This window comes from Pristis pectinata, chromosome 3 (assembly GCF_009764475.1).
Source record: "Pristis pectinata isolate sPriPec2 chromosome 3, sPriPec2.1.pri, whole genome shotgun sequence".
NCBI lineage: Eukaryota > Metazoa > Chordata > Chondrichthyes > Rhinopristiformes > Pristidae > Pristis > Pristis pectinata.
In genome coordinates, this window is record NC_067407.1 from 117,181,222 (window position 1) to 117,208,261 (window position 27,040).

General features: G+C 41.9%; 1 protein-coding gene across 3 annotated transcripts in view; it reads left to right on the plus strand.

The window, feature by feature from the left end:
• The window catches only part of pigf (phosphatidylinositol glycan anchor biosynthesis, class F), a 49,096-nt gene that overhangs the window by 18,349 nt on the left and 3,707 nt on the right, over window positions 1-27,040 (plus strand). Inside the window, exons 4-5 of one of the 3 annotated variants that reach the window (XM_052011494.1) lie at window positions 6,511-6,619; window positions 7,213-7,326. In XM_052011494.1, the coding sequence (XP_051867454.1) occupies window positions 6,511-6,619; window positions 7,213-7,326 (223 nt within the window). The remainder of the gene's footprint in view (window positions 1-6,510; window positions 6,620-7,212; window positions 7,327-27,040) is intronic. The other 2 variants (XM_052011495.1, XM_052011496.1) reach the window with 2 other exon arrangements.

Genomic DNA, 27,040 nt, shown 5'->3' on the forward strand with positions numbered 1-27,040 from the left:
TTGGTAGTCCTGTTACAAGATTAACAACCTAATGATTAGGAGTCCCATTTCCCCTTAGAACATTGCGAAATTGAGCTCCATAAAAGAAACTGATTAAAGCCATACTATCTGTTGTTCTAGTCCAGTATTCCTCAGATCTCTAAGATTGAATTCACTCAATCAGTAAAGCCACCAGCAAGAAGTGATAAATGCAGCCTTGCCAGATCTCAAGATAGCTGAGGTGGTGTTTGAGATTTTAGATGCTGGATGGGTGAACGTTCCAATTGCTGTCCTTGTGCCCTACACTCACAGTCAAGATAGGTGGGTTAGCAAATTGTGAGGAGAAAGTGGAGCCTGCAGAGGGACATGGGTGGGTTAAGTCAGTGGGCAAAAAGTTAGTAAATGGAGTATAATGTGGGAAGATGTGAGGTTATTAACTTTGGAAGAGAGAATGAAAAAGTAAATCATTATTTAAATGGAATGAGACTATAAAGTGATACCGTGCAAAGGGATCTGTGAGACCTTGTTCATAAAACGTAGGGTTGGCTTTCAGGTCGGAATGCCAATGGAATGTTGGCCTTTATTGCATGTTGTTCGCAGTATAAAAGTAGGAAGGTTTTGGTACAACTTTGCAGGACACAGCTGAGACAGCACCTGGTTTGGTTTGGCTTCCAGACTGAAAGAAGTGTATAGTAGAGGCAACGTGGAGAAGTTTACAAGGTTGATCCGTGGGCTGAGGGTGTTAACCTATGAAGAGAGGTTGAGCAGCGTGAACCTATACTCTTTGAAGTTTAGAAAAATGAGAGGCGATCTTATTGAAATGTGGATTTTCCCCTAGTGGGATTATCTAGAACTAGGTGCATAGTTTCAGAATAAGGGGTTACTTGGGGTTACTTTTCTCAGCTGAAGAAGAGAAGGAATTTCTTCTCAGAGAATCATGACTCTGGAATTCTCTCCTCCAGAGAGGTGTGAAGGTAGCATCATTGGTATTGGTTTATTATTACCACCTGTACCGAGGTACAGTGAAAAACTTGTCTTGCATACCATTCATACAGATCAATTCATTACAGTGCATTGAGGTAGTACAGGGTTAAAACAATAACAATACAGAGTAGTGTCACAGCTACAGGGAAGTGCATTGCAGGTAGGCAATTAGGTGCAAGGTCATAGCAAGGTAGATTGAGGTTAAGAGTCCATTTTATTGTATAAGGGAACTGTTCAATTAGTCTTATCACAGTGGGATAGAAGCTGTCCTTGAGCCTGGTGGTATGTGCCCTCAGGCTCCTGTATCTTCTGCCTGATAGGAGAGGGGAGAAGAGAGCATATCCTGGGTGGGTGGGGTCTTTGATTATGCTGGCTGCTTCACCAAGGCAGCAAAAGATATAGAGTCCATGGAGAGGAGGCTGGTTTCCATGATGTACTGGGCTGTGTCCACAACTCTCCACGGTTTCCTGTGGTCCCGGGCAGAGCAGTTGCCATACCAAGCTGTGATGCATCCAGATAGGATGCTTTCCATGGTGCATGATTATGTTCAAGGTGGAGATTGACAGATTTCTGAACTACGAGGGTGTTAGAGTCATAGAGTTATTATGTAAGGGAACCAGGCCCTTCGGCCCAACTCATCAATGGCGACCAAGTTGTCTCCTTGAGGTCTTCCCCTTTCCCCATGTTTGGCCCATATACTTCAAAACCTTCAGCCCAACTCGTCCAGCTGACCAAGATGCCTATCTAAGCTCATGCCATTTGCCTGTATTTGGCCCATATCCCTACAAAGCTTTCCTCCCTGAGTACCTGTCCAAATGTTTATTTAAACTTTATCATTGGTATTGGTTTATTATTGTCACTTACACTGAGGTACAGTGAAAAGCTTGTCTTACAAACTGAACGTACAGGTCAATTCATTACACAGTGCAGTTACAATGAGTTAGTACAGAGTGCATTGAAGTAGTACAGGTAAAAACAATAACAGTACAGAGTAAAGTGTCACAGCTACAGAGAGAGTGCAGTGCAATAAGGTGCAAGGTCACAACAAGGTAGGTCGTGAGGTCATAGTCCATCTCATTGTATAAGGGAACCATTCAATAGTCTTATCACAGTGGGGTAGAAGCTGTCCTTAAGTCTGGTGGTATGTGCCTTCAGGCTCCTGTATCTTCTACCCGATGGAAGAGGAGAGAAGAGAGAATGTCCTGGGTGGGTGGGGTCTTTGATTATGCTGGCTGCTACGCCAAGACGGTGAGAGGTAAAGACAGAGTCCAAGGAGGGGAGGCTGGTGTCCATAATTCTCTGCGCTGGGCTGTGTCCACAACTCTCTGCAGCTTCTTGCAGTCCTGGGCGGAGCAGTTGCCGTACCAAGCTGTGATACATCCAGATAGGATGCTTTCTATGGTGCATCAGTAAAAGTTGGTGAGAGTCAAAGGGGACAAACCAAATTTCTTTAGCCTCCTGAGGAGGTAGAGGTGCTGGTGAGCTTTCTTGGCCGTGGCATCTACGTGATTTGTCCAGGACAGGCTGTTGGTGATGTTCACTCCCAGGAACTTGAAGCTCTTGACCTCAGCACCATTGATGTAGACAGGTGCATGTACACTGCCCCCTTTTCTGAAGTCAATGACCAGCTGTTTTGTTGACATTGAGGGAAAGGTTGTTGTCATGACGCCATTCCACTAAGCTCTCTATCTCCTTCCTGTACTCCGACTCATCGCTGTTTGAGATACGGCCTACAACGGTGGTATCATCTGCAAACTTGTAGATGGAGTTACAGCAGAATCTGGCCACACAGTCATGAGTGTATAGGGAGTAGAGTAGAGGGCTGAGGACACAGCCTTGTGGGGCACCAGTGTTGAGAATAATCATGCCGGAGGTATTGCTGCCAATCGTCACTGATTGCGGTCTGTTTGTTAGAAAGTCAAGGATCCAGTTACAGAGGGAGGTGTTGAATCCTAGGTCTCGGAGTTTGGTGACAAGCTTGCTTGGGATTATTGTATTGAAGGCAGAGCTGTAGTCAATAAACAATAGTCTAACATAGGTGTCTTTACTGTCCAGATGCTCCAGAGCTGAGTGTAGGGCCAGGGAGATGGCATCTGCTGTAGACCTGTTTTGTCGATAGGTGAATTGCAGTGGGTCCAGGTTGTCTGGGAGGCTGGAGTTGATGCGTGCCATGACCAACCTCTCAAAGCACTTCATGATGGTGGATGTCAGAGCCACTGGTCGGTAGTCATTGAGGCATGTTACCTTGCTTTTCTTTGGTACCAGGATGATAGTGGTCTTCTTAAGACAGGTGGGAACCTGAGATTGAAGCAGGGAGAGGTTGAATATGTCCGCAAATACTTCTGCCAGCTGATCAGCACAAGATCTGAGCACGCGGCCCGGGACACCATCTGGGCCAGGTGCTTTCCTCGTGTTCACTCTCTGGAAGACTGATCTTACGTCTTCCACTGTGATCACAGGTTCAGCTGCGTTGGTGGCTGTCAGGGTGGATGGTGACAATCCACTTCCCTTTTGCTCAAAACGCGCATAGAATGCATTAAGTTCATCAGGAAGGGATGCACTGTTGTTAGGTATGCAGCCCGACTTCGTCTTGTAGCCTGTTATGGCATGTAAGCCCTGCCATAACTGGCGACTGGTCAGGGACTCTATTTTGAGTCGGTATTGCCTCTTGGTATCCCTAATAGCTTTCCAAAGGTCATACCTTGATTTCTTGTACAGATCATGATCCCCAGATTTGTGTGCAGCAGTCCTCTCCTTCAGTAGGGAGTGGATCTCCCAGTTCATCCATGGTTTCCTGTTTGGAAACACCCGTATTGTCTTCTTTGGTACACAGTCCTCCACACACTTGCTGATAAAGTCTGTGATGGTGGTGGCATACTCATCAAGGCTGGCAGCTGAGTCTTTGAACGTGGACCAGTCCACTGTCTCAAAGCAGTCACGTAGGAGCTCATCTGCTTCCTCAGACCAGCACTGCACGACTCACTGTACCGGATCCTCCCATTTCAGTTCCTGTTTGTATGCAGGGAGAAGGAGCACAGCCTGGTGGTCTGATTTCCCAAAGTGAGGACGAGGGGTGGCTTGTAAGGCATCTTTGATGGTTGTATAGCAGTGGTCAAGGGTGTTGGCGCCCCTGGTGGAGCACGAAATGTGTTGATAGTATTTTGGTAACAGACTCTTGAGGTTGGCCTGATTGAAGTCCCCTGCGATGATTGTACCCATGCCACTTCCTCTGGCAGCTCGTTCCATATACCCACTACCCTCTGTGTGGGGAAAAAGTCTCCTCTTAGATCCCTTTTAAATCTTTCCCCACTCACCATAAACTTATGCCCTCTAGTTTTAGACTCCTCTACTGTAGGAAAAAAACTGTGACTATTCACCCTGTCTGTGCTCCTCCTGATTTTATATCCCTCTGCAAGGTTACCCCTCAGTCTCCTATGCTCCAGGGGGAAAAAATGTCCCGGCCTATCAAGTCTCTCCCTGTAGCTCAAGCCATCCTGTCCCAGTAACATCTTTGTGAATCTTTTCTGCATCCTTTCCAGCTTAATGGCTTCCTTCCAAAACCCAGGTGGCCAAAACTGCACACAGTATTCTAAGTGCAGTCTCACCAACATCATGTACAACTGTAACATGGCATCCCAACTCTTGTACTCAATGCCCTGACTGATGAAGCAAGCGTGCCAAACTCTTTCTTCACCACCCTGTCTACCTGTGTCTCCATTTTCAGGGAATTATGAATCTGTACATTAGGTCCCTCTGTTCTACAACACTTTCCAAGGCCCTAAAAGTGCAACACCTCACACTTGGCAGAGTTAAATTCCATTTGCCATTCTCTGGCCCACTTCCCAAGTTGGTCTAGATTCCCTTGTAAACTTGGTTAACCCTCTTCATTGTCTACTCCACCACCAACGTTGGTGTCATCTGCAAACTTACTAACCACATTAACAACATCGTCATCCAAATTGTTAATATATATGACAAAGAACAGTGGACCCAGCACCGATCACTGTGGCACACCACTGGTCACAGGCCTCCAGTCTGAAAAAGAACCTTCTTCTACCACCACCCTCTACTTCCTTCCACCAAGCCAATTTTGTATCCAATTGGCTAGCCCACCCTAGATTCCATGTGATTAACCTTCCAAACCAGCCTACCATGTAGGACCTTGTCAAAAGCTTTGCTGAAATCCATGTACACCATACCTACTGCCATTCCCTCATCAGTCCTCTTGGTCTCCTCTTCAAAAACATTTGCTCAATTTCCTGAGATATGATTTCCCACACACAAAGCTATGCTGACTATCCCTAATCAGTCCTTGTCTGTCCAGATGCTGGTAGATCCTGTCCCTCAGGATCCTCTCCAGTAACTTTCCCACCAATGATGTTAGGTTCACTGGCCTGCAGTTCCCTGGCTTGCCCTTGCAGCCTTTCTTGAATAAAGGCACAACATTAGCCACCCTCCAGTCTTCCAGTACCTCAGCCATGGCTAAGGAAGATACAAATATCTCTGCCAGGGCCCCTGCAATTTCTTAGCTACCCACAATGTCCTAGGATACACTCGGTCAAGTCCTAGGGAGTTGTGCTTTAAGACTGCCAGCACCACCCCTTTTATAATGTGGATATGTTCCAAGTATTCATCTCCCTCAATTCCGTAGCTTGCACGACCTTCTCCATGGTAAATATAGATAAGAAATATTCATTTAAGATCTCGCCCATCCCTTGTGGCTTCACACACAAATGTCATAGGTGTTGAAAGGTATGGGCAGAGAGCAGGAAAATGCTGTTAAGCCAAGAGTGAATCAGCCTTGATCTTGATTGGCAGAACAGGCTTAAAGTCCATTAAGTGTTACAAAGTGGTATAATAAACATTTCAGTGAACCAGGTGGCTTTAAAGAGAGCAGGGAACAGGGCCCCAGTGAATTTAAAAGGAGTGCAGGGAAAATCACGAAGTGAACCAGACATCCAAGCATCAGGAGTTCTGAACAATTGGAGGCACAAGAGATTCTGCAGATGCTGGAATCTGGAACAACACATATAAAGAGTGCTGGTTGCCGCCTTATTCTGGCTTCTGTCCTCTTCCTTTCCAGCCCTGATGAAGGGTCTAGACACGAAAGATCGACTGTTTATTTCTCTCCATCGGTGCTGCCTGACCTGCTGAGTTCCTCCAGTACTTTTTGTGTGTGTTGCTCCTGAACAATTGCATAATGGGTTATCGGAGTTCGTGCTCGTATTTGAACCCGTGTTATGTCTTTGTCGTCCAACTTAATCTGCTTCCACCGAATACTCTACTACTAAATGTCTTTGTCCATCTTGTTCCTATTTTCAGTTACCAGTTGGTGATCATCCCTTTGTCAATTCAGTTTAATTCCTCGCCAACAAAATATTGCCCCATGCTCATTCTCTGTCACTTGCTTTTTTCATTTTCCCCTTTTCTGTCTCCCTAACAATATCCATTTTGTCTGCACATTTAACTTAACCATCCTGCAGCATAGTCTTCCAGGTTAACTACATTAGGAATGACCTTGCAAATAAAATCCTTTTCTTCTTACAGTGCTTTGTCTATCTGGGATACTAGTCTTCAAATCACCACAATTTCCAGTTTGTTTGGAGCTTGGCTTGGAGCGTTTCCTATCCCACTGGACTGGGACAGGCCCTGGCAGGTACGCAATAGTCCATATGAATCTTGGAAAAATATGGTACAGTATACCTGAAAAATCTACTCATTGTTTTAGCAGTATGCATTATGAGAAAGAGAACGAGTTTGTTTGAAAAGAAACTGAATTTGACAAGCTCTTGTCTAAAGTAGAAAAATAAATAGCCAGGGAATGCAGGCATTTTTTTAAATTTCTGAAATGGGTGAAGGGATTAATAACAGGCTAGTAGTTAAAATCCCAAGTGCTTAGAGCATAACTATTACATTGTAGTGTAAGAGCCTTTAGAGAATTATATCTGAAAATACATGTATTTATCAACAAGACTGTTTTTAATGCATGGATAATTTACACAGAGCTAAAAATAACTTGTTTAGCTGCCTGGCTCTTTAATATATAGATTTGCAAATTTGGATCTCCCAACTTGAAGTATTCCATGGAATCATCCGATTTCCGTATTGGTTTTATTAACTGCTTAGTAACTTGAAAGTATCTTATTCATATTTATATAATTTTTTTAACCTTATGTATTGCTTATCTGACGTAGTCAAACATACCAAGGTGGTAGATGTTCATGTGCTGCTCCTTTTTCTCTTCCATAGATGGGGCAGGAGGTGGCTGATGGGACAGGAAGGTTGGTGGGCCACTTGAGAGGTGGTGAGCTCCTTCTGTCACTTACACAGGGCTTCTGTGTGCTCCTGATGCATGCCCATGAGGTTGTCAATACCATTCTTATTGCTGCTTCTAGATAGAGGTGTACAATATGATAAGAGGCATAGATCAAGTGGACAGTCAAAAACTTTTTTCCAGGGTGAAAATGGATAACACCAGGGGGCATAATTTTAAGGTGATTGGAAGAAGTTATGGGGGGTGTCAGAGGTGAGTTTTTTTTACACACAGAGTGGTAGATGTGTGGAATGCACTGCTGGCAGAGGTGGTGGAGGCAGATACATTAGGGACATATCAGAGACTCTTAGATAGCCCTCCACTTTTCTATCATTCATGTGGCTATGTGGGAGGGAAGGCTTAGATGGATCTTGGATCAGGATAAAATGTCAGCACAACATCATGAGCCGAAGGGCCTGTAATGTTCTATGTTCTCCATTTTGAGTTGACATGCACCAGAGGTTCCCAGGAGTTAGGGACTTGAAGAGACCTATGAGCACATCCTTGAATATTTTTCTGTCCGCCTGGTAATCTCCTTCTATGACAGAGCTCGGAATAGAGCATCTGTTTTGGGAGTAATTTGACTCTCATTTCACAGCATCACTGACAAACTTAATATGATGTTTATTTTGAATTTTTTATTAGTTTCCTAATAATTGTATCTGGCTGAAGGTGAAAGAGATCTGCTCCGATGAAAGCTCATCGATCAGAAAAGTTAATTCTGTTTCTCTGTACGAATGCTGGCTAACTGAGTGTTTCCAGCATTTTCGTTTTTATTTCATATTTCTGGTGTCTGAAATACTTTCCTTTTCTAGATGCCAGTTTTCTTTTAGTCATGTTGTGCCCTTCATCTTATTATTCCCCAACCATGACTACATTTGCATACAGACCGTCCCAGGGTTATGAATGCCCGACTTATGGATACCCCTACAAATGAACAAGCTCCCATTAATGATATTAAATTTCAAAAGTCCGACATGTGTAGATAGGTTTGTTCCTACAAACAGCAGAACTAGTTTTCTCTCTCTGCACTTTTAGTGATTGTTCTTTTTTTTAAATCAGTCTTATGTGCTTTTAATGCCATTCATTAAGGTATGGTTACCATATTGAGTGTTTTTTTTGGTGCATTTTCTGACTTATGGACAAATTGACTTTGGACATCTGTGAAAACGGAACCTGGGGACAGCCTGTACAGTCAGTTCCAGAACGTGCACCAAATCTGGGTACAAACTATGCCAGAGAATGTTAGTGATGCTGACAGTTGAATTAAGACTTCAGCTTGTGATTGGGTTCTGCTGACTGTCAGTCCCCCTACTCTATCTCCTGCTCATTGAAGTGAATTGCCAATGTATCACGGGGCTCTTCACTGAAGAGTTCACAAGGAAAGCAACTAGTAGCAGAGGTCCTGTAGTTTTGTTTTTTAGCTCCAGGAATCCATTGAGTTAGACCATTACTCTAGCAACTGCCAAAGAATAGCCTTGAATCTAACAAGCAATTTTCTCTTGTGGACTTATACATAGAGGTAGAATTTTAGCATCAGTATCTGAACATTTTTTTTAATGCATTGAGCTCTGAGCCCAATCTAATGAGATGTTTCTCCTTCCTTCCTCTGGGTATAGGCATTCTAAGATATTGTTAGTTTATGAATTAACACAGTTCACGGAGGGCACAGGAGTAAACTGAGAGAGGTGCCATGTGTCACAAGGGTGACGCTGGCCACTGGCTCTATGAAGGGATCTGTTCCATAGTTGATCTGACACTTTGGGGAGGGGAGAAGTGTAAAAGTGAAACATTCGTAGCATGGCAGCATGGAAAGAAATTCTTCTAGTTTGCTCATTCATCACTTTCAAAAATCAGCAAGCTGGAAATTGTTTAAAATTTGTATAATTTTGCTTAGTGAGTAGATATTTTTGGCATATCCATCCCAGCAATTTTAAATAATTCGACTAAAATCCCAAACCATATCGACCAAAACAGAATTCTTCACAGATGAGAATTCTTGGCCAGTTTTCCTTTGGAAAATGAGGACTCCAGAGACTTGCATTTTAGATTTTTTTGAACTTGAGCCGCACTGCTCTGCTGTCTGTAACACTGTTATCCATATTCAAGTATGTAAGAGTTGGCATTGGTACTTGTGGGTTTTACATTAAGTGACTCATAAATTTAAATTGCTTTTCTTTTTGCATATCGTCTGTTTTTCCTAATGTGTCAGCTTCTACATTACAAATCTTTCAGATTCCTTAATGGATTTTCATCTTGATGTTTTGGATATTTTAAAATAAAGTATATATTTACACTGTTAGCTTTTTCCCTTACATTTCCTGTTTGGCCTAAGGACAACCTGATGTGAACTGGAAATCAGAAATGAACCAGCATATATTTACATGGTGTCTTTCATAACCTCAGAATGCCCCAGAACACTTAGTAAATTTCTTTTAAAGAGAAGTTGCTAAAGGAAACATGCAATGGAAGTTTCACAATACGAGGTCCCACAAACAACATTGAGATAAGTAACCAGATAACCTATTCTATTGGTTTTGATTAAGGGATAAATGTTGTAGAAGACATCAAGAAAGATGATCTACACTTCAAATAGTGCCAAGGGATTCACTTGAGGTTTAATACCTCATCTGATATATGGTACCTTTCAACAATACATTCTTTCAGTACTGCACCTGGTGAATTCCTGATCCCAATGTTGGCCATGTGAAGTGCAAAGCAGTTTGTCAATAAAGAGGGAAACCTAGCCTTCTGGGAGCCTGCCTCTTATTCCAATATAAGAGCACAATCACAACTAATTGAAGTATTACGCATCAGTATATTTTCTCTTCCTCTCTATCACACCATTCCTTTTTTTTAGAAAAGATTTTTACCTTTCATTGCTGTAAATGAAATGGGAACTGTAGTGGTCCATGTGGCCACGTGAGCCTGCTCCACCATTCAATAACAGTCGATCTGATCTTGGCCTTGGCTCCATCTTACTGAGTGTTCCCCATAAACTTTGACTGTTCTATAGACCAAAAACCTGTTTGTCTTGTCGTTCAATATTTCCAATAAATTGGCCTCCACATGTCTCTTGGGTAGAGAATTCCAAAGGTTCAGGATCCTCCAAGAAAATAAATTCCTCCTCATCTTTGTTAAATGTGAGAACATGGTTTTCTGAAACTATGGCCCCAATTTTAGATTGAGGGTAATCATCCTCTCAGCATTTACCCTGTCATCCCGTCAGAGTAGTGTATGTTTCAATGAGATCACTTTTCATCTGAATTCCAGCCTGTTCAACCTTTCTCATAAGACAATCCCTTGATCTCAGTAATCAACCTAATGATTCTTTTCTGAACAATGAAGAAGATGAAAACTGTTTGTGGTATTCTAGGTATGGTCTCTCAATGCCCGGTAAAGTGAGACTTCCTTACTTTAATACTCCATTTCCTTTGCAACAAATGCCAACATTCTATTTCCCTTCCAGTTATTTTCTGCCACCTGAATACTGACTTTGTGTTTTACAGTATGTACAAGAACTTCTAAATCCCTCTGTACCACAACATTCTATAGTCTCGCCATTTAAACAATATATTTCTTTCCTATTCTTCCTCCTCAAATGGTTAACCTCGCAATTCCCCTCACTAAGCTGCAATCACTAAATTTTGTCGTTCATGCCTTCCACACAATTTGCTTTCCCACTTGCCTTAGTATCGTCAACAAATTTGGCTACAATGCAGCCAGTCCTTTTAACCAAGTCATTATGTAAATAGTTGAGGCCCCAGTATTAATCCCTATAGTACTGCTCACCAGTTACAACTTTATTAATCATACAACCAATGTAGTCAGTGTGGTATTGTCAGAAAGGCAGCAGCCAACTTGAGCTCAGCTGCAATAAGAATCTTTTTTGTTGTGTTAATTGAGTGATAAGCATTGGCCAGGGCACCAAAAATAACTCTCCGGTCTTGCAAACTTCATTCACCCTTGAAGTAATTTGGGATGGTTTCACCAGTTTTGTCGTCGCTAAGACAGAGCTCTGAACAGTGCCGCAATGAGAAAAGTGCAGAACTGGTTCTGTTAAACAAAAAAATAATTTCTGTTGGCCACAAACTGCTGTCTACATTGGGCAGGGAGAAAGTCCTTAATATGCAAATTGAATGAGAAATGCAGTGACATTTCTGTGTGAGAGATTATTTCTGCCTCATAAAAGTTGTATTAGCATTTTATTTAGTTCCATTGGTTTCAAAGGTGACTCCTATTTAGACTTCCATTGTTATTTAATGGTTTTGTATGACAAGCTGCATGTATTAACAGTCATGAAACTAAGTCTTGAGCAGGAAATCTTAAAGGTTTAATTGGTAAGATAGGTCTCTTCCAAATGATATTTCACAGAAAAAAGACACATTAATATATGCTTTTAAGTTAGGTTTTATTCTTTCATTATTCTTAAGAAGGTGTTGGTGAGACAACTTCTCTAGCTGCAGCAGTCATCAAGTGCTGTTGTGTAATAGAGGAGTCCAAAAGGTTGGCACAATCCAACAGTTAGTAGAGATGTCTTGCAGCTCCAGCAACCTTGGTTCAGTCCTAATCCCTGGTGCTGTGTGTGTGTGTGGAGTTTGCATGATCTCCATGTGATCATGTGGGTTTCCTTCGGGTACTCCAGTTTCCTCCCACATCCCAAAAACTTATTGTCAGTTGATCACTGTAAATTGCCCCAAGTGTGTAGATCAGTGATAGAATCTATGGGGGAGTTGATGACAACATGGTGTGAATAAAATGGGTTAGAGTAGAAATAGTGTTTTTAAAAAAAAGGTGTTCTTGATGGTCAACATGGACTCTGTGGGCCGAAGGGCCTTTTTCTGTACTGTATTGCTCTATGACCCAACAAGAAGTGTTCTGGTACTTTAACTTATTAAACATGTATGTACACAATTGCCACCAATCATTTATCTGATTACAACCAATATTCACTCTTTATATTCCCTCTTCATCACCCCTGGCATTTCCCAAATGTTTATCTTTGCTTCCTCCTATTCCATATATAGATGCTTTCCGTAAGTGATGTCATCTTCCCACATGGATTCAAATCCCACACACCTATTGTATCACTCCACTGCCTCTCATTGACCTCTCTGTCCACTCTGATTTCTTAACCTGTATAATACTTTCAGCCAAACTAAGTTAGGGGTGAGACACTCACCACAGAGTATCCAACCAGTAACCTGCTGCTGTAGTCATAACATTGATATGAATGGTCCACTTGAATTTCTACTCGATCTTGATGGCAAAGACTCGATGGTGCTTATTTCATTGATGCCAAGTGGAGGTAGTTAAGTAGTGAAATTAGCCATTGGCTAGATGTTAATGTGGCATTGACCAGTCATTTTTTTTGTCAGTAGTTCACCAAAATTGCTGTACTGCACTTCTTATACCATAGTGTTTCTCTTTGGCATTGTGTATTAAATGTTTTGCATTTGTTTTTTTTTAAAAGTACAATGGATTGGTCAGCAATTCAATGACACTAAAAGTTAATGATACAAAGAATTGTTCTTGTGGCAAGTGAACTATAATGATGATTTGCTACACATGAAATTTAGTTTATCACCTTTCTCTACAAGCTTCCATTTTTATTCCTTTCTGGAGACAATGATTAGTGGTTGGGTACACACGCACTGGCAGCCACCTGGAGCCTAACTCAATTAACTAGTGGTAGCTGAAAGGCTACTTGATTTTGGCCATTGCAAAAGAGTTCAGTCCAGTCTTTAAGGACTATGCATACACAATGACAAAGATCACATGTTAGCGATCTGGGGGCAGAATCCTTCAAGTCTCTTAAAATCTTGACTTGAAATTGAAACAACATCAATAAGAGGCAAAAGTAAGAAAATGTGAGGAGAAAGAGCTCAACAGAAAGCAAATGGATATGGAAGTGGATGAGTTGAATAGTTTAAAATTATAAGAAATGTCACAATTTACTGAATTAGCAAAAGTACTCTGATGTCCTCAGGCAGAAAGCATGCTAACACACTCACAAAGAAATTGACTAGTTTCCAGCAAGTCAGTAAGGAATAATTAAACAAATGACCCCTCACAGAAAATATTTATGGGGGAGAGTGAAGAAGGTTTTCAAACTGCTTCTCACTTAAAGCAAAAGTTGTTTCGTAAGCAAATAACACTGCCTGCACTTGCATTCACCTCTCCCCTGCTGATCAGGTTTCATGAAATACAACTGAGAGTCCAAATGTAACCTTCCCCTCCCTCTGAGCAGAAACTCCACCAAAGGAAAAGAAACATAATCCCCTCCACACTCACGGCACAGACAAATCTCAGTAAGGTCCAAGTTTGGTTGGATTCTCCACCTATAGAGAGTGATTGCTGTCTAGCAGCTCCCCACACCAAACAAAAAAGTTATACAAGGTTCATAAGATATCTTTATTGGTCACATGTACATCGAAACGCACAGTGAAATACGTCTTTTTCCGTAGTGTTCTGGGGGCAGCCCACAAGTGTCTCCATGCTTCCAGCGCCAACATAGCATTCTCATTTGCATGCTATTTCACGCAGGAGTTTGCATGCTTCGACCTGTGGTTATGAAATTCTCATCCCAGTCGTGAAATTTCTGAAGTAGATGCCAATGATCATTTTCTGCATAGAACTGTATACGTTTACAACACAGGAAGCCATTTTCCACTCTGGCAAAAAAATTTTTATTCCAAAATAAACTTTATTCATAATAAAAGACAAACTATATACAATTATAAAACAGTGCAATCCTTTACATTCTTGTACAGATCATTCATTAGTGTTACCTTTTTATATAATAAAAACAGCACTGATCCCACATGTGTGGCTTCCTGGGGGCTACCCAGTCCCGTGTTTACAATATTTAGGGGCTTTCTCGCCTGACCCTGACCTTCTCCAGTGGCAGAAGAACCCTAAACTGTAGACCTTCCCTACCGAGTCTTTGCGTTGGCTGCACCCAGCTTCAGTGTGTCCCTCAGCACATACTCCTGCAGCCTGGAATGTGCCAGCCGGCAGCATTCCCCTACGGACATGTCGCAGTGCTGGAAGACCAACAAGTTTCGGGCAGACCAACAAGTTTCGGGCAGACCAAAGGGCGTCTTTCACCGAGTTGATGACCTTCCAGCAGCAGTTGATGTCCGTCTCTGTGTGTGTGTCCCCGGGAACAGCCCGTAGATCAGAGAATCCTCTGTTACGCAACTGCTGGGGATGAACTGTGACAAGGACCCTTGCATCTTTCGCCACACCCTCCTCGCAAACCCATAGCCCGCAAAGAGGTGGGCGACCGTCTCTTCCCCAGCGCAGTCCTCCCGGGGGCAGCACGTGCTGGGAGTGAGGTTCCAACCATGCAGGAAGGATCTGACTGTGAGGGCCCCTCTCACCGCCAGCCAAGCGAGGTCTTGGTGCTTGTTGGTGAGTTCTGGCGATGAGGCATTCTGCCAGATAATCTGGACAGTCTGCTCAGGGAACCACCCCACAGTGTCCATCGAGTCCTTTTCCTGCAGTGTCTGCAGGATGTTCTGTGCTGACCACTGCCTGATGGACCTGTGGTCAAAGGTGTTGGTCTGGAAGAACTTCTCCACGAAGGATAGGTAGTGCGGCAGCGTCCAGCTGACTGGGACGTTGTGTGGCCACGGGGCCAGGCCTATCCTTCGCAACAGCAGGGATACGTAGAACCTTGGTACGTAGTGACACTTGGTGCCCACATACTTGGGTTTCGTGCACAGCCTGATGCAGCCACAGGTCATCAGGATGAGGGCGACACTAGGGACACCTTTATCCCCATTGTCCAGGGACTTGTGCATGGTGGCCCGTCGGACCCGCTCCATCTTGGATCCCCAGATGAACCGGAAGATGGCACGGATGAGTTCCAAGCCAGAGGAGCGAGGAACAGGCCACACCTGCACCAAGTACAGCAGCCCTGAGAGCACCTCACACCTGGTGATCAAGTTCTTCCTGGTTATCGATAGGGAGCGCCATTCCCACAGTCCCAGTTTCTGCTTCACCTTCCCAATCCACTCCCGCCAATTTTTGTTGCATGCCCCAGCTCCCCCGAACCAGATCCCCAGCATCTTCAGATAGTCAGGCCTGACGGTGAAGGGGATGTTGGATCAGTCAGGCCAGTTGCCGAAGAGCATGGCCTCGCTCTTCGTGCGGTTAACTCTGGCCCCTGATGCCAACTCAAACTGGTCGCAGATGCTGATCAATCTGTGAACAGACCTTGGGTCCGAGCAGAAGACGGCAACATCGTCCATGTACAGGGAGGTTTTCACCTGGATGACCTCACTGCCTGGCAACGTCACCCCTCTGATGTGCTCGTCCTTCCTGATGGATTCGGCAAAGGGTTCTATACAGCGCACAAACAAGACGGGAGAGAGGGCAGCCCTGCCTGACTCCAGACTTGATGGGGAAGCTGTCTGTTTCCCACCCATTGATTTGGACTGCGCTACAGATGTCTGTGTAGAGCAGTTGGATCCAATTCCTGATTCCCTCCCCAAAGCTCATTTTGGAGAGCACATCCAACATCTACGTGTGTCGAAGGCCTTCTGCTGGTCCAAGCTGACCAGGCAGGTGTTCACCCCTCTGTCCTGCACGTAGGCGATGATATCCCTGAGCAGCACAAGGCTGTCAAAAAATTGGTTTTAATTTAATCCCACTTCCCAGCTCTTGGATCCACAGCCCTGCAGGTAATGGTTCTTTAATGCTCCTTCAACTACCTTTTAAATGTGGTGAGTGTTTCTGCCTTCACCAGCCTTTCAGGCAGTGAGTTCCAGACTTCTTCCATTCACTGATAATATCTTTTTCTCAATTCCTCCCAAATCCTACCATTTAAGTCAAATCTATGCCTGCTATTTACTGACCCCTCTGCAAGGAAGTGAATGCTTATGAGCATCCTGCTTAAGCTTCTCACAATTTTATACAGCTCAATTAAATCTCTCCTCAATCCCCTGTATCCTAAAGAAAACCCCAGCGTGAGCAGTCTCTCTTTGTAACTTTAATTCTGCAGCTTTGATTAGGGGAATTGAAGGATATTGCATTAGTGATGGTGAAGTAGCAGAGCAGCCATGAGCTTGTTGAGTGACTGAGCAGGTACATGGGGCCAAGTGGTTTTCAACTGCTATTTCTTATGCTTACTCTTACACTTAGAAAGATTAAGAGAAAGGGCAAAGTGGTAATGTAGGATAGGAAAATGGGTAATGATACCCAGTTGGCTAGGAAGGGACTGCATATACGAGCATGCGTCAGAAATTAGAGTCTGAGTAGGGAAAAATGTTAAACTGATGCTCTGAATGCACCCAATATTCATATCAAGGTAGTTAAATTAATGGCTAAATAAAGGTAAATGGACACCATCTAACTGCCATTACATAAATGTGATTGCAGAATGATCAAGGTTCAGAATTAAATATTCCAGATGGTCACCCTTGGAAGAGATAAGCAAAGTGGAAGAGGTGGTGTAGCCCTGATATTAAAGAATGGGATAAAGGCAGTAGAGAGGCAGGATCTTAGTTCAGAAAGTCAAAAAATAAAATTAGTTTGGAGCTAAAATGTGGCAAAGAGCAAAAAACATTGGTGGAAATTGCTTAAGGCCCTCAAACAGTAGTGGTAAAGCAGGGCATAGTATTAATCAGGAAGTGAGAGATGCATGTAATACAATAATGATGGGGGATTTTAATCACAGAGACTGGGCGAACCAAATTAGCATTACTGAAATAGAGCGGAGTGCAAGTTCATGGAGTATAAGAAGAGATCAATGTTTAGATGAGTATGTTCAGCAAATGAAGAAATTTTAGATTTATTAAGGGTCTGTTTCTGTGCTATACTGTTATGTTCTATTTTTAAAAAAATAATACATGGTTATCCTTTTAAGACAATAAAAATCCAACAGGAAAATTGGTCTAGGCATAGATAATTAGGTGAAGTTAAAAACAGCATTGGATCAAAGAAAGAAACTAATGTTAGCAAAACAAAAAGCAAGTCTGATGACTGTTTTAAAAATTCAGAATTTAGCAAAGGGAAAAGGCATTGGAAAGGAAAGAGGATGTAGAATACAAGAGTAGTCTAACAAGCAACACATGATTGTAAACTAGCCTATAGATATATAAAAAGGAAACATTAGCAAAAGTTAATGTGGGTCTCTTACAGATAGACAAGAGAAATTATATTGGGAATGAGGAAATTAGCAGTGAAGTCAAGCAAAAAAAAATTTTGTCTGAAGAAAATAGGATTGGGCAGAATTGGCATGGTTTTCTGAAAGGGCAATCACATTTGTCAAATCAGAAGGCAAATCAGCAGATGTGAACTTTCAGAAAACTTTTAATAAATTGCCACACAACAGACTATTAAACAAATTTAAGTGTGCCAGCATGGATTGAAAATTGGTTGATGGACAGAAAACAGTAAGAATAAATGGGTTATTTTCAGGTTGGGAGGCTGTGATAAATGGGGTGTCTTTGGGATTGCTGCTGAAGTGCCAGCTTTTCACAATCTACATCAATGATTTGAATGAAGGGATCCTGTGCAGTATAACCAGGATTACTGCCGGTGTGAAGCTGAGTGGCAGTGTGGACTGTGAGAAGGGTGCAGAGAGGCTTCAGGAAGATACAGACAGGTTAAGCAAATGGACGAGGATCTGGCAGATAGAATTCTATGTGGAAAAATTGTGTGGTCATCCACTTTAGTAAAAAATAAAGTAGAAACACAGTATTTTTTTTAAATAATGAGTTACTGATGTTCTGAAAGAACCTGGGTGTCCTTCTGCACGAGTCACTGATGCAGGTATTTCAAGTAATTAGGAAAGCAAATGGTGGGTTGCCCTGTTTTGCACGAGGATTTCAGTACAAGTGTAGGCATATTGCTTCACTGATACAGGGCCCTGCTGAGACCGAGTCTGCAATATTGTGTACACTTCTGATCTCACCTAGCAAAGAATATATTTGCAATACAGGGGATTGGGGTTAAGCAGACTGGGCCAATGCCCTCTTCATTTTGGAAGAATGAAGGATGTTCTCATTACAGAATTCTTGAGGGGGAACAGGGCTGATGCAGAAATAATGTTCCTTTTGGCTGAGGTGTCTGGAGGTCACAGTCATAAGAGGTTGGTCAGTCAGGACAGTGATGAGAGAGTTTTCGTTCATAGAGTAGTGAATCTTAGCAATTATGTACACAGGAGGAACTTGGGGGCTCAATTGCTGAACTTATTCAAGAGTAGATATTAAGGGAATCAAGGGAAGTAGAATCAATGTAGAAAAGTGCTGCTGAGGCAGACAATCAGCCATGATCTTATTGAATGATAGAGCAGCTGCCAAATGGTCTCCTCCTGCCTCTATTTTTTTGTTCATATGTTGTTAGGTCTCCTCTCTGCCCTCTCTAGTGTGATCACATCCTTGCTGTAATGTGGTGACCAAAACTGTACGTACCCTATTTGTGGCATAACTCATGTTTTATACAGTTCTTCTTCTTGTATTCTCTGTCATGGCCTATAAAGGCACTTATCTCAAATGCTTTCTAAACCATTTTATCTACCAATCCTGCTACCTTCAGGCATTTATGGAAATGCACTCCGAGGTGCCTTAATATCCTCACATTTATCATGTATCCCCTTGATTTTTTTCACCCACCTCAAATGCCTCGCACTTCTCCAGATTCAAGTCCATTTACCACTTTTATACCCAGCTAACCAAGCTTTCATACTTTCCTTAACGTAGGACTTTTTTTGTAGTCATCAACCATATTGCCATTTCTATTATCGTCAATTGTGTCGCCTATATTTTAACCCAAATCACTTTCTATATATACACCACAAAAGCAAGAGGCCCAGTGCGGGATACGTAGCCTGCCAGTTACTGAAATTCCTGTTGACCAGAGCCCTTTAATTTCTACCAGTGAGCCAGTTTTTCATCCAACTTTCCATTTGCCCTTTGATCCCATGGGGTTTGACTTTCTTGATTAAGCTGCCTCATTTTGTCAAACACTTCGCTAAAAATCCAAGTAGACTACATCAAATACTTTACTCTCATCCACAATCCTTGTTACTTCCTCAAAAAGAAATTTGTTACATTGCCTCCCCTTAATACATTCATGCTGATCATCCTTGATTACCTCTCCAAATGCTGATTTGTGCAGTTCCTCTGAATTTTTCCAACAATTTGCCTACTATCTACATCAGACTGGCCTGTAGTTTCTCAGTTTATTCATTTCTCCCTTTTTAAACAAAGGTTCTACATCATAAACCATCGTCCACTGGCACTACACCTGTGACTAAAGAGCATGGAAAACAATAATCATAGCCTGCATTTATTTCTTCTTTTCCTTTAAGACCCTGATATAAAATTTTATCCAGGTCTGACAATTTATCCACTTTTGAAAATGTTAGACTCCTTAATATATCTAGTTTCTTTTTATTACCAGTGCTTCATATTCTTCTATCTTAATGTCAAAGCTAATATCGTCAAAGCTAATATCATCTACATCTCCCCTCAGCCCCCTTCTGTGAAGACTGATAAAGAGTATTCATTCAGAAACTTGTGTGTCTTCCAACTCCACACTCAGGCTGCAGCTTTAGCTTCTAATAGGACCCACTCTTTCCTTTCTGATCCAGTTGGAAACACTTTTGACTTATCTTTGATTTTTTTTTTAAGAATTCATTTTTGTTTATTCTAATCCTCCATGGCCTTGCTGCTTCCCCGTCTCTCCTCCAGTGCTGTAACTGAAGAGTCTGCAGTTGTAGAGTCAGAGTTATACAACATGGAAAGGGACCCTTCGGCCCAACTCCCCCAGAAATATTTCTCTGCAAACATTTTTTTTTCCACGCACCACCTTTGCCTCCCAGATCTCCTTTTTAATTTCTCTCCTACATCTTCCGTACTCCTTCTCCAGGATTTCTGCTGCATTGAGCTCATGGTACCTGTCAAAAGCTTCCCCTTCTTCCTTTATCCTGCCTTATGTGTTCCTTGGCATCCATTTTGGTTGAGACTTGGGAGCTCTTATTTTACTGAATACATACTGTTCTGAACCTTTGCTGTTTCTTCCTCAGACACCTCCCACTGTTCAGAAATTGATTTACCTTCTGGAGCATTTTTACTAAATTAAATCTCAGCCTGGAAAATTGGCTGTGCGCCAGTTTAGAACATTTACACCCAGTCTGTTTTGGTCTTTTTTTCATAATTATGCTAAATCTAACAGAGTGACCACTGCCCCCAAATGCTCTGATTTCAATTAACTAGGCTTATTCCTTAAAACCGACTACTACTGCTACACTTGCATTGAGCTTGCTATGTACTCATGTACAAAACAATTGTGCTGAATGCATTTCAAGAATTATGCACTTTCTTTATCCTTTACTGCTCCAGTTACAATTAGTAACTGCTGGTTCTCTCCACATAATTCAACCATTAAATAAGTTGTTTGCTTCAGTATGGCGAGTGCTGACACCGGAGTTCCATGGCATTGATGAATGCAGAAACTGAGTACCTGGACAAGCATAAGGCAAAGGGTTCCTTTCTGATTTTAGAGGTGGGGAAGTCCAATCCTATTTTTTTTGAAGTTTGTTTTCCCCCCCATTTTACAGCCATTATCACAGGGCCTGTTAGTTTTGACAATAAACAAAATATCTTACTGACTTGCAGTTTGAAAGAAAAATGCTGTATAATGCCTTGCATGTCTTCAGGATAGCCCAAAGCACATCATAGCAAAATAAGTAGTTTTGAAATGTTGTCACTATTGTAATAATGGAGACAAATGTACTTTAGTAAGGCTTTTGACAAAGTTCCACACAATAGGCTGCTCCAGAAGGTTAGGGCACATGGGATCCAAGGTTTGTTGGCAAACTGGATCCAAGAAATGGCTTGGGTGATGAGAGCAGAGGATGTGTTTTTCTGACTGGAAGCCCGTAACCAATGATGTTGGGTTACCATTGTTGTTTGTCGTCTATAGAAATGACTTGGATGGGAATGTAGGGTGAACTGATCAGTAAGTTTGCTGATGACACAACAATTGTGGAGTAGTAGGTGGCAAAGAAGGTTGTGGATGTATTCAGAGGGACAAAGATCAGTTAGAAACTTGGGGGATGGAGCGGTGGCAAATGAAATTTAATGCAAACAAATGTGAGGTAATGCATTTTGGGATGTCATATACAGTAAATGGCAGGGACCTCAGGAGAACTGATGTACTGGGAAAGCTTGGGATACAAGTTGATTGCTCCCTGAAAATGGTGACATGGATAGGTTAGGAAAGGAGGCATTTGGCATGCTTGCCTTCATAGGCCAAGGCATTGAGTATACGAGTTGGGATGTCATGTTGCAGCCATACAAAACATTGGTCAGGCCACACTTGGAGTATTGTGTACACTTCTAGTTGCCCCACTACCGGGAAGGAAATAAGACGATTAAAAAGAGTGCAGAAGAGATTCACCAGAGTGTTTCTGAAATAGGGTGCTTTACTTATAAGGAGAGATTGGATAGGCTGGGTTAATTCACACTGGAATGTAGGAGGATGAGGGGTAACCTTATTGAGGTTTATAATATTATGAGGGGCATGGATAAGGTAGATAGCTAGACTCTTTTTCCAAGGTGGGAGAGTCTAAAACTAGAGGACATAGTTCTAAGGTGAGAGGGGGAGAAATTTAGAGGAGATCTGATAAGCAAGGTTTTTCATACAGAGTGTGGTGGTTATGTTGAATAACCTGCCAGAGGAAGTGGTAGAGGCAGGTACAAATTACAGCATTTAAAAGGCATATGGACAAGTACTGGGATAGGAGAGGAATAGAGGAATACGGGCTTAATGCAGACGGACGGGATTTGCGTAGATGGGCATCACAGTTGGCATGGACGAGTTGGGCCAAAGGGCCCATTTCTGTGCTGCACATATTTTAAATACAGCAGCAAATACCCACAGACAATAATGGCACAAATGACCATTTAATTTTTTTTATTATGTTGGTTGAGGGACAATTGCTAGGGTATTGGAAAAAATCCTGAATTTTTCTTCAAATAGTACCATAAGAATCTTTTAATGTTGGGAAGGCAGGTGGGGTCTCAACTTCTAATGAAGAGGACTGAAATAAGGATCTGATATCCCAATTGAAAAATGACACCTCTAGTGAAGCACACACTCTGTACTGGATTGAAATATCAGCCTAGACTCTGCACTCAGATTTCTGAAGTGAAGCTTAAACACCTTCCTAACCCCAATTTTCTGAATATTGCAACAAGTGGGGGGCTTATACAAAGGCAATGCTAATACTGCCAGGCTCATGAATTATAAAAGTTCTTTTGGAATATCATGGCTGACAGTCATTTTGTTTTTTTTCCTATCAATTATTGACCCTGATCTACCGCAGTTCTTCCGCTGATGGCAAGTCTTACTATTTTGACTTGCCATGGAGTGATCTCGAGTAGCCTATAATCAAGTTCGACCCTAAACCTGGTCCACACATTTAACTCAAGTTTGGGCAACTGACCCCTGCATTTTGCATCAGATTATTCCCTGCCTGTGTTTGATCAACTGTCCTTCCAAGGTTTGGCGAAAATCCCTGTTCTCTTATTTGATGATGACATGGTCTTTCATAAGAAACTGCTAAGCAGTTTAAAAGCCATAATTGAACCACTGTAGGTGACTGATCATGTGCCTTGATTGCAATACATAGAGCTGCAGTATACCAAACCAAAACCACTCTTTTTCTGTCGAGTCTTGCAAGCAAATTAAAAGCAGGTTGGACAACAATAGCCTTTCCAACTTCTGTGAATTCAGTACCTGACTGAAGCAGTTCTATACTTAACAAGAAACTTTTGGTTAAGTAACTACACTGTAGAATCTGTAATTTTAGTGAATTATTTCAGTGTTTATTTTTCCTCTCCCCTAAATTGAAACCTAGTTGGTGCAGATTTTCAAAGCCATCGATGAAACTGTGAGGAACCAAGAAAGCCTGTGCTATGTAAAAACAAAAATGATGGAAAGATTCAGCAGATCAGTCAGTATCTGTCGAGAAATAGTTAATGTTTCAGGTGGATGATCTTTCATCAGAACTAGAAAAAGTTAGAAATCAAATGCTTTAAATTGTAGTATAAAAGGAGATGTGGAGAAAAGAAAGGAAACGTCTATAATAAGATGAAGGCCAAGAGACCGAATGACACAAGTGATGGCTGTGCTGCTTGAGTGAAGCTGTGTTCATTGCAACTGATCTGCCTGGAGAAGATCTTAACACCGGAGATGAATGAGGAGAAAGGAACAAAAGGAAAGAGTCCTGGAAATACTCAGCAGTTCAGGTAGCAGCTGTGGCAAGAGGAAAAAAAACTGTTGATGTTACAGGCAGATGATCTTTCATCAGAACAGGCAGGTTCTGTTACAAAGTGGAAAAGATGTATATCTGAAATTAAGTTCAGTGTTGAGTCCAGGCAGCTGTAATGTGCTAGTCAGATGTGACACTTTTCTTCAAGCTTACATTGGCCTTGCTGGAACAGTGTAAAAGGCCGGAAGCTGGCAGTGAGAGTGGATGGCGAATTAAAGTGACAGACAACTGGAAGCTCTGGGTCCTCCCTGTGGACTCGACAGAGATGTTCAACCAAGTAGTGTTTGATTTCTCCATTGTAGGCAAGACCACACTGAGCACCAAGTGCAATACACTAAATTAGGGGGAAAAAGAGTGTATCACTGTTTCAACTGAATGATGGGAAGGGATGTGATTCTTTTTAAAAGAAAATGTTGCAGCTCTGGCACTTGCATACGACAGTGCCATGGAAAGGGAAGTATGTGTTGGTGGGGAATCGCAGAGGAAGGGTCCCTTTAGAATGCTGTAGGAGCGGAGTGAAAGTTGTATCTGATGGTTGGCATCATGTTGAAGGTAATGAAATATCTGGATGAAGATCTGTTCACTGTAGTGCCTTGTGGCAGGGAAAGCAAGGATAAAGGGAACCCAATCTTGAGAGGGAGCAGAGGTATGGGAAATAAAACAGGAGTGATTGGAACCCTGTCAATTATGGTGGAAGGATACCATGGTTAAGAAAAAAAAAGCCATTTTGGAAGCACTGGTGTGAAAGATATCATGATCAGAAAGGTGCAAGAAAAACTGGGGAAATGAAAGGGAGTGGGACAATTGTAGTCAAGGTAGTATGTAATGGAGACTGATTGCAAAGCCATCCCCTGAAGGTGGAGAATTCAAGGAAGGGAAGAGTCGGAGATAGACGTGAAGATGAGAGCAGGGTGGAAATTGACAGCGATGATGATGAATCTTTCAAGTCCAGTACAAGAGCAGGAAGCAGCACCAAAACAGCATACTGGAAAAGGGGGCAAGGGAAGGACTGAAACAAGGGCTGTATCCCACAAGAGACGGTCATAGCTTGGACCCTTGCAGAGACCTACAGCTATACTGAGCTGAAGGAAGTGAGTAGAGTTAAAGGAGAAGTTGTTTGGTGTGCGAATAAGTTCAGAGTTCTAGCATTGGCAGTTTTTGGTTTTTCGAGGAAAGTTGTGCATCTGTCTAAAATTGAATGATGTAGCAAATAGGTGGTTTCAAACAAATATGTATATTGGCTGTATTTGGGAGTGGTGGTGGGGAGGGTCTTTGTGGAAAATATAAAGGAATATGCTAAGATTGTAATTCATGCTTTGGTTTTCCTTTTCAAAGTATTTTGCAAAGAAATGGAGAAGTTTGACTTCTGGGAATGAAAGCCACTAACAAAGCAACAGGAAGCTTCATACTAAAATCGGTCAGACATAAATAATGCTTAAATTTGCACATTGACACCAAAGAGGAAGTGAGTTGCTATCCATCTTCAAGATAGCAGTCTATACATTTTCTAAACTAAACATAAAATTACCCATGAGTTTCTGGATATCCGCAAAAAGTTTCCACAAGCTGATCGATATCAAAACCACTATTCACGAGCTGCTTGTATCGCCTTGCGTTTTGGAATGCAATGCAATGCAATAGAATGATTTATTTTTATAGTAGACCAATACCATTTATAAGAATTGCTTTTATTAAAAAAAAGAGTAAACTTCCTACCATGTTTCTTAGTTTTGCTGTGGTTTGGTTGCAATTCTAGCATTACAATTTCACCCAGTATCCATTATAAGAGCTTGAAAGAGGAGCAGATGAAGGCCATGTGGCACCTGGTCTGCTCTGCCATTCAGCATATCCAGAAACTGTCTTAACCAGACGTGAACTTGATCAAGGTGCTAACACCTGACTTTCAAGTAAATTTGGGAATGGTGGGGATTACCAGACAAAGCACAACCTTAAGGTTATAAATACTTGGCCCATAAGTTGAAACCTCTTTGGTAAAGCATAGCTTTACATTTGCACAGTTGTATTGAAGTTGATGCTTATTATATCTTGACATTGGTTTCAATTTAACACATTTTTCACACTTCCCCATATCACTACAAGTGAATCAAATGTTAATTCTTCATAAATAAACTATTGTATTTTTGAACCATGCTTTAAAAATTACAATAAATACTTGCAACTTGTTTTATTCTGGATGAATAAATGTTTTGAGTATTGTATAATAATTTCTGCAGTGTTTCATGACCTTTAGAGACCCGAGATTTAAACATCATGGGTCTATGGTCAGGATAGTGCATGTATGTATGTGTGCGTACTTGCATGTGTGTGACTAATTAATGCCTAACAATATGTGTTCCCCAATTAATTTATACTCCAAAGAAATAACTGAACAAAATTTGCTCATTCCCATGCCTCCCCACCCAACCAAAAAAGAGAATCCAACAAGTATAAGTGGATCCTTGGACACCTTATGACGCATAGGTCCTCTATACCGTAAATCTCGTACTTTGGGCAACATAAGATTTTCTGTTTTGATTTTTATTTAAGATCTTACTTGAATATTACATCCGGTATTAAAGGCTGGATTAACAAAAGCATGTTGGTGAAAATGCAACAACTGTTTGGGACTTCAAAATTCTATGTAGTATACCTTATTTTTCAGTGCAGAAAAATTTAGAGTATTGTCCACGTCTTTAAAATTATGCATGAATAACGTGGGTGTAAGCAGGATATTCACAGTCATACTGCACAGAAACAGACTCTTGGTCCCACCATATCCATGCTGATCGTCAACTACTCATCTCTACTAATCCCATTTCCCAGCAATTCTTTATTTGCCTTCTATGCCTTGGTGATTCAAGTGATTGTCCAGATACTCTTTTAATGCTAGAAGAGTACCTGTCACAGTCAGTCAATCACAGTTGAGATTGCAACCACTCTTTTTGGGTAAAAAAGTTTTTACTCCTATTCCCCTCTAACCTTTTTTATTTCTCACCTTAAACTTATGCCCTTTTGATCTCACCATTATGGGGGGAAAAGTTTCACACTATCTACCATATCTATGCCCTTCATCATTTTGTAGTCCTCTATCAGATTTGCCCTCTGCCTTCTCTGCTCCAAGGAAACAAACCTAACCTATCCAGTCTCTCATGGTTGAAACGTTCTATCCAAGACAGCATTCTGATAAATCTCCTCTGCATGCACTCGCATCCTTCTAATACTCACTACTTTATGCCATTTGGGTTAATTTTGGGCAGGCATGGTAGTGTAGCAGTTAGCGTAATGCTATTACAGCGCCAGCGACCCGGGTTCAATTCCGGCCACTGTCTGTAAGGAGTTTGTACATTCTCCCAGTGTGTCTGTGTGGGTTTCCTCTAGCTGCCTCATATTCCAAAGACGTATGGGTTAAGAAGTTGTGGGCATGCTATGTTGGCGCCGGAATTGTGGCAACATTTGCGGGTTGCCCCCAGCAC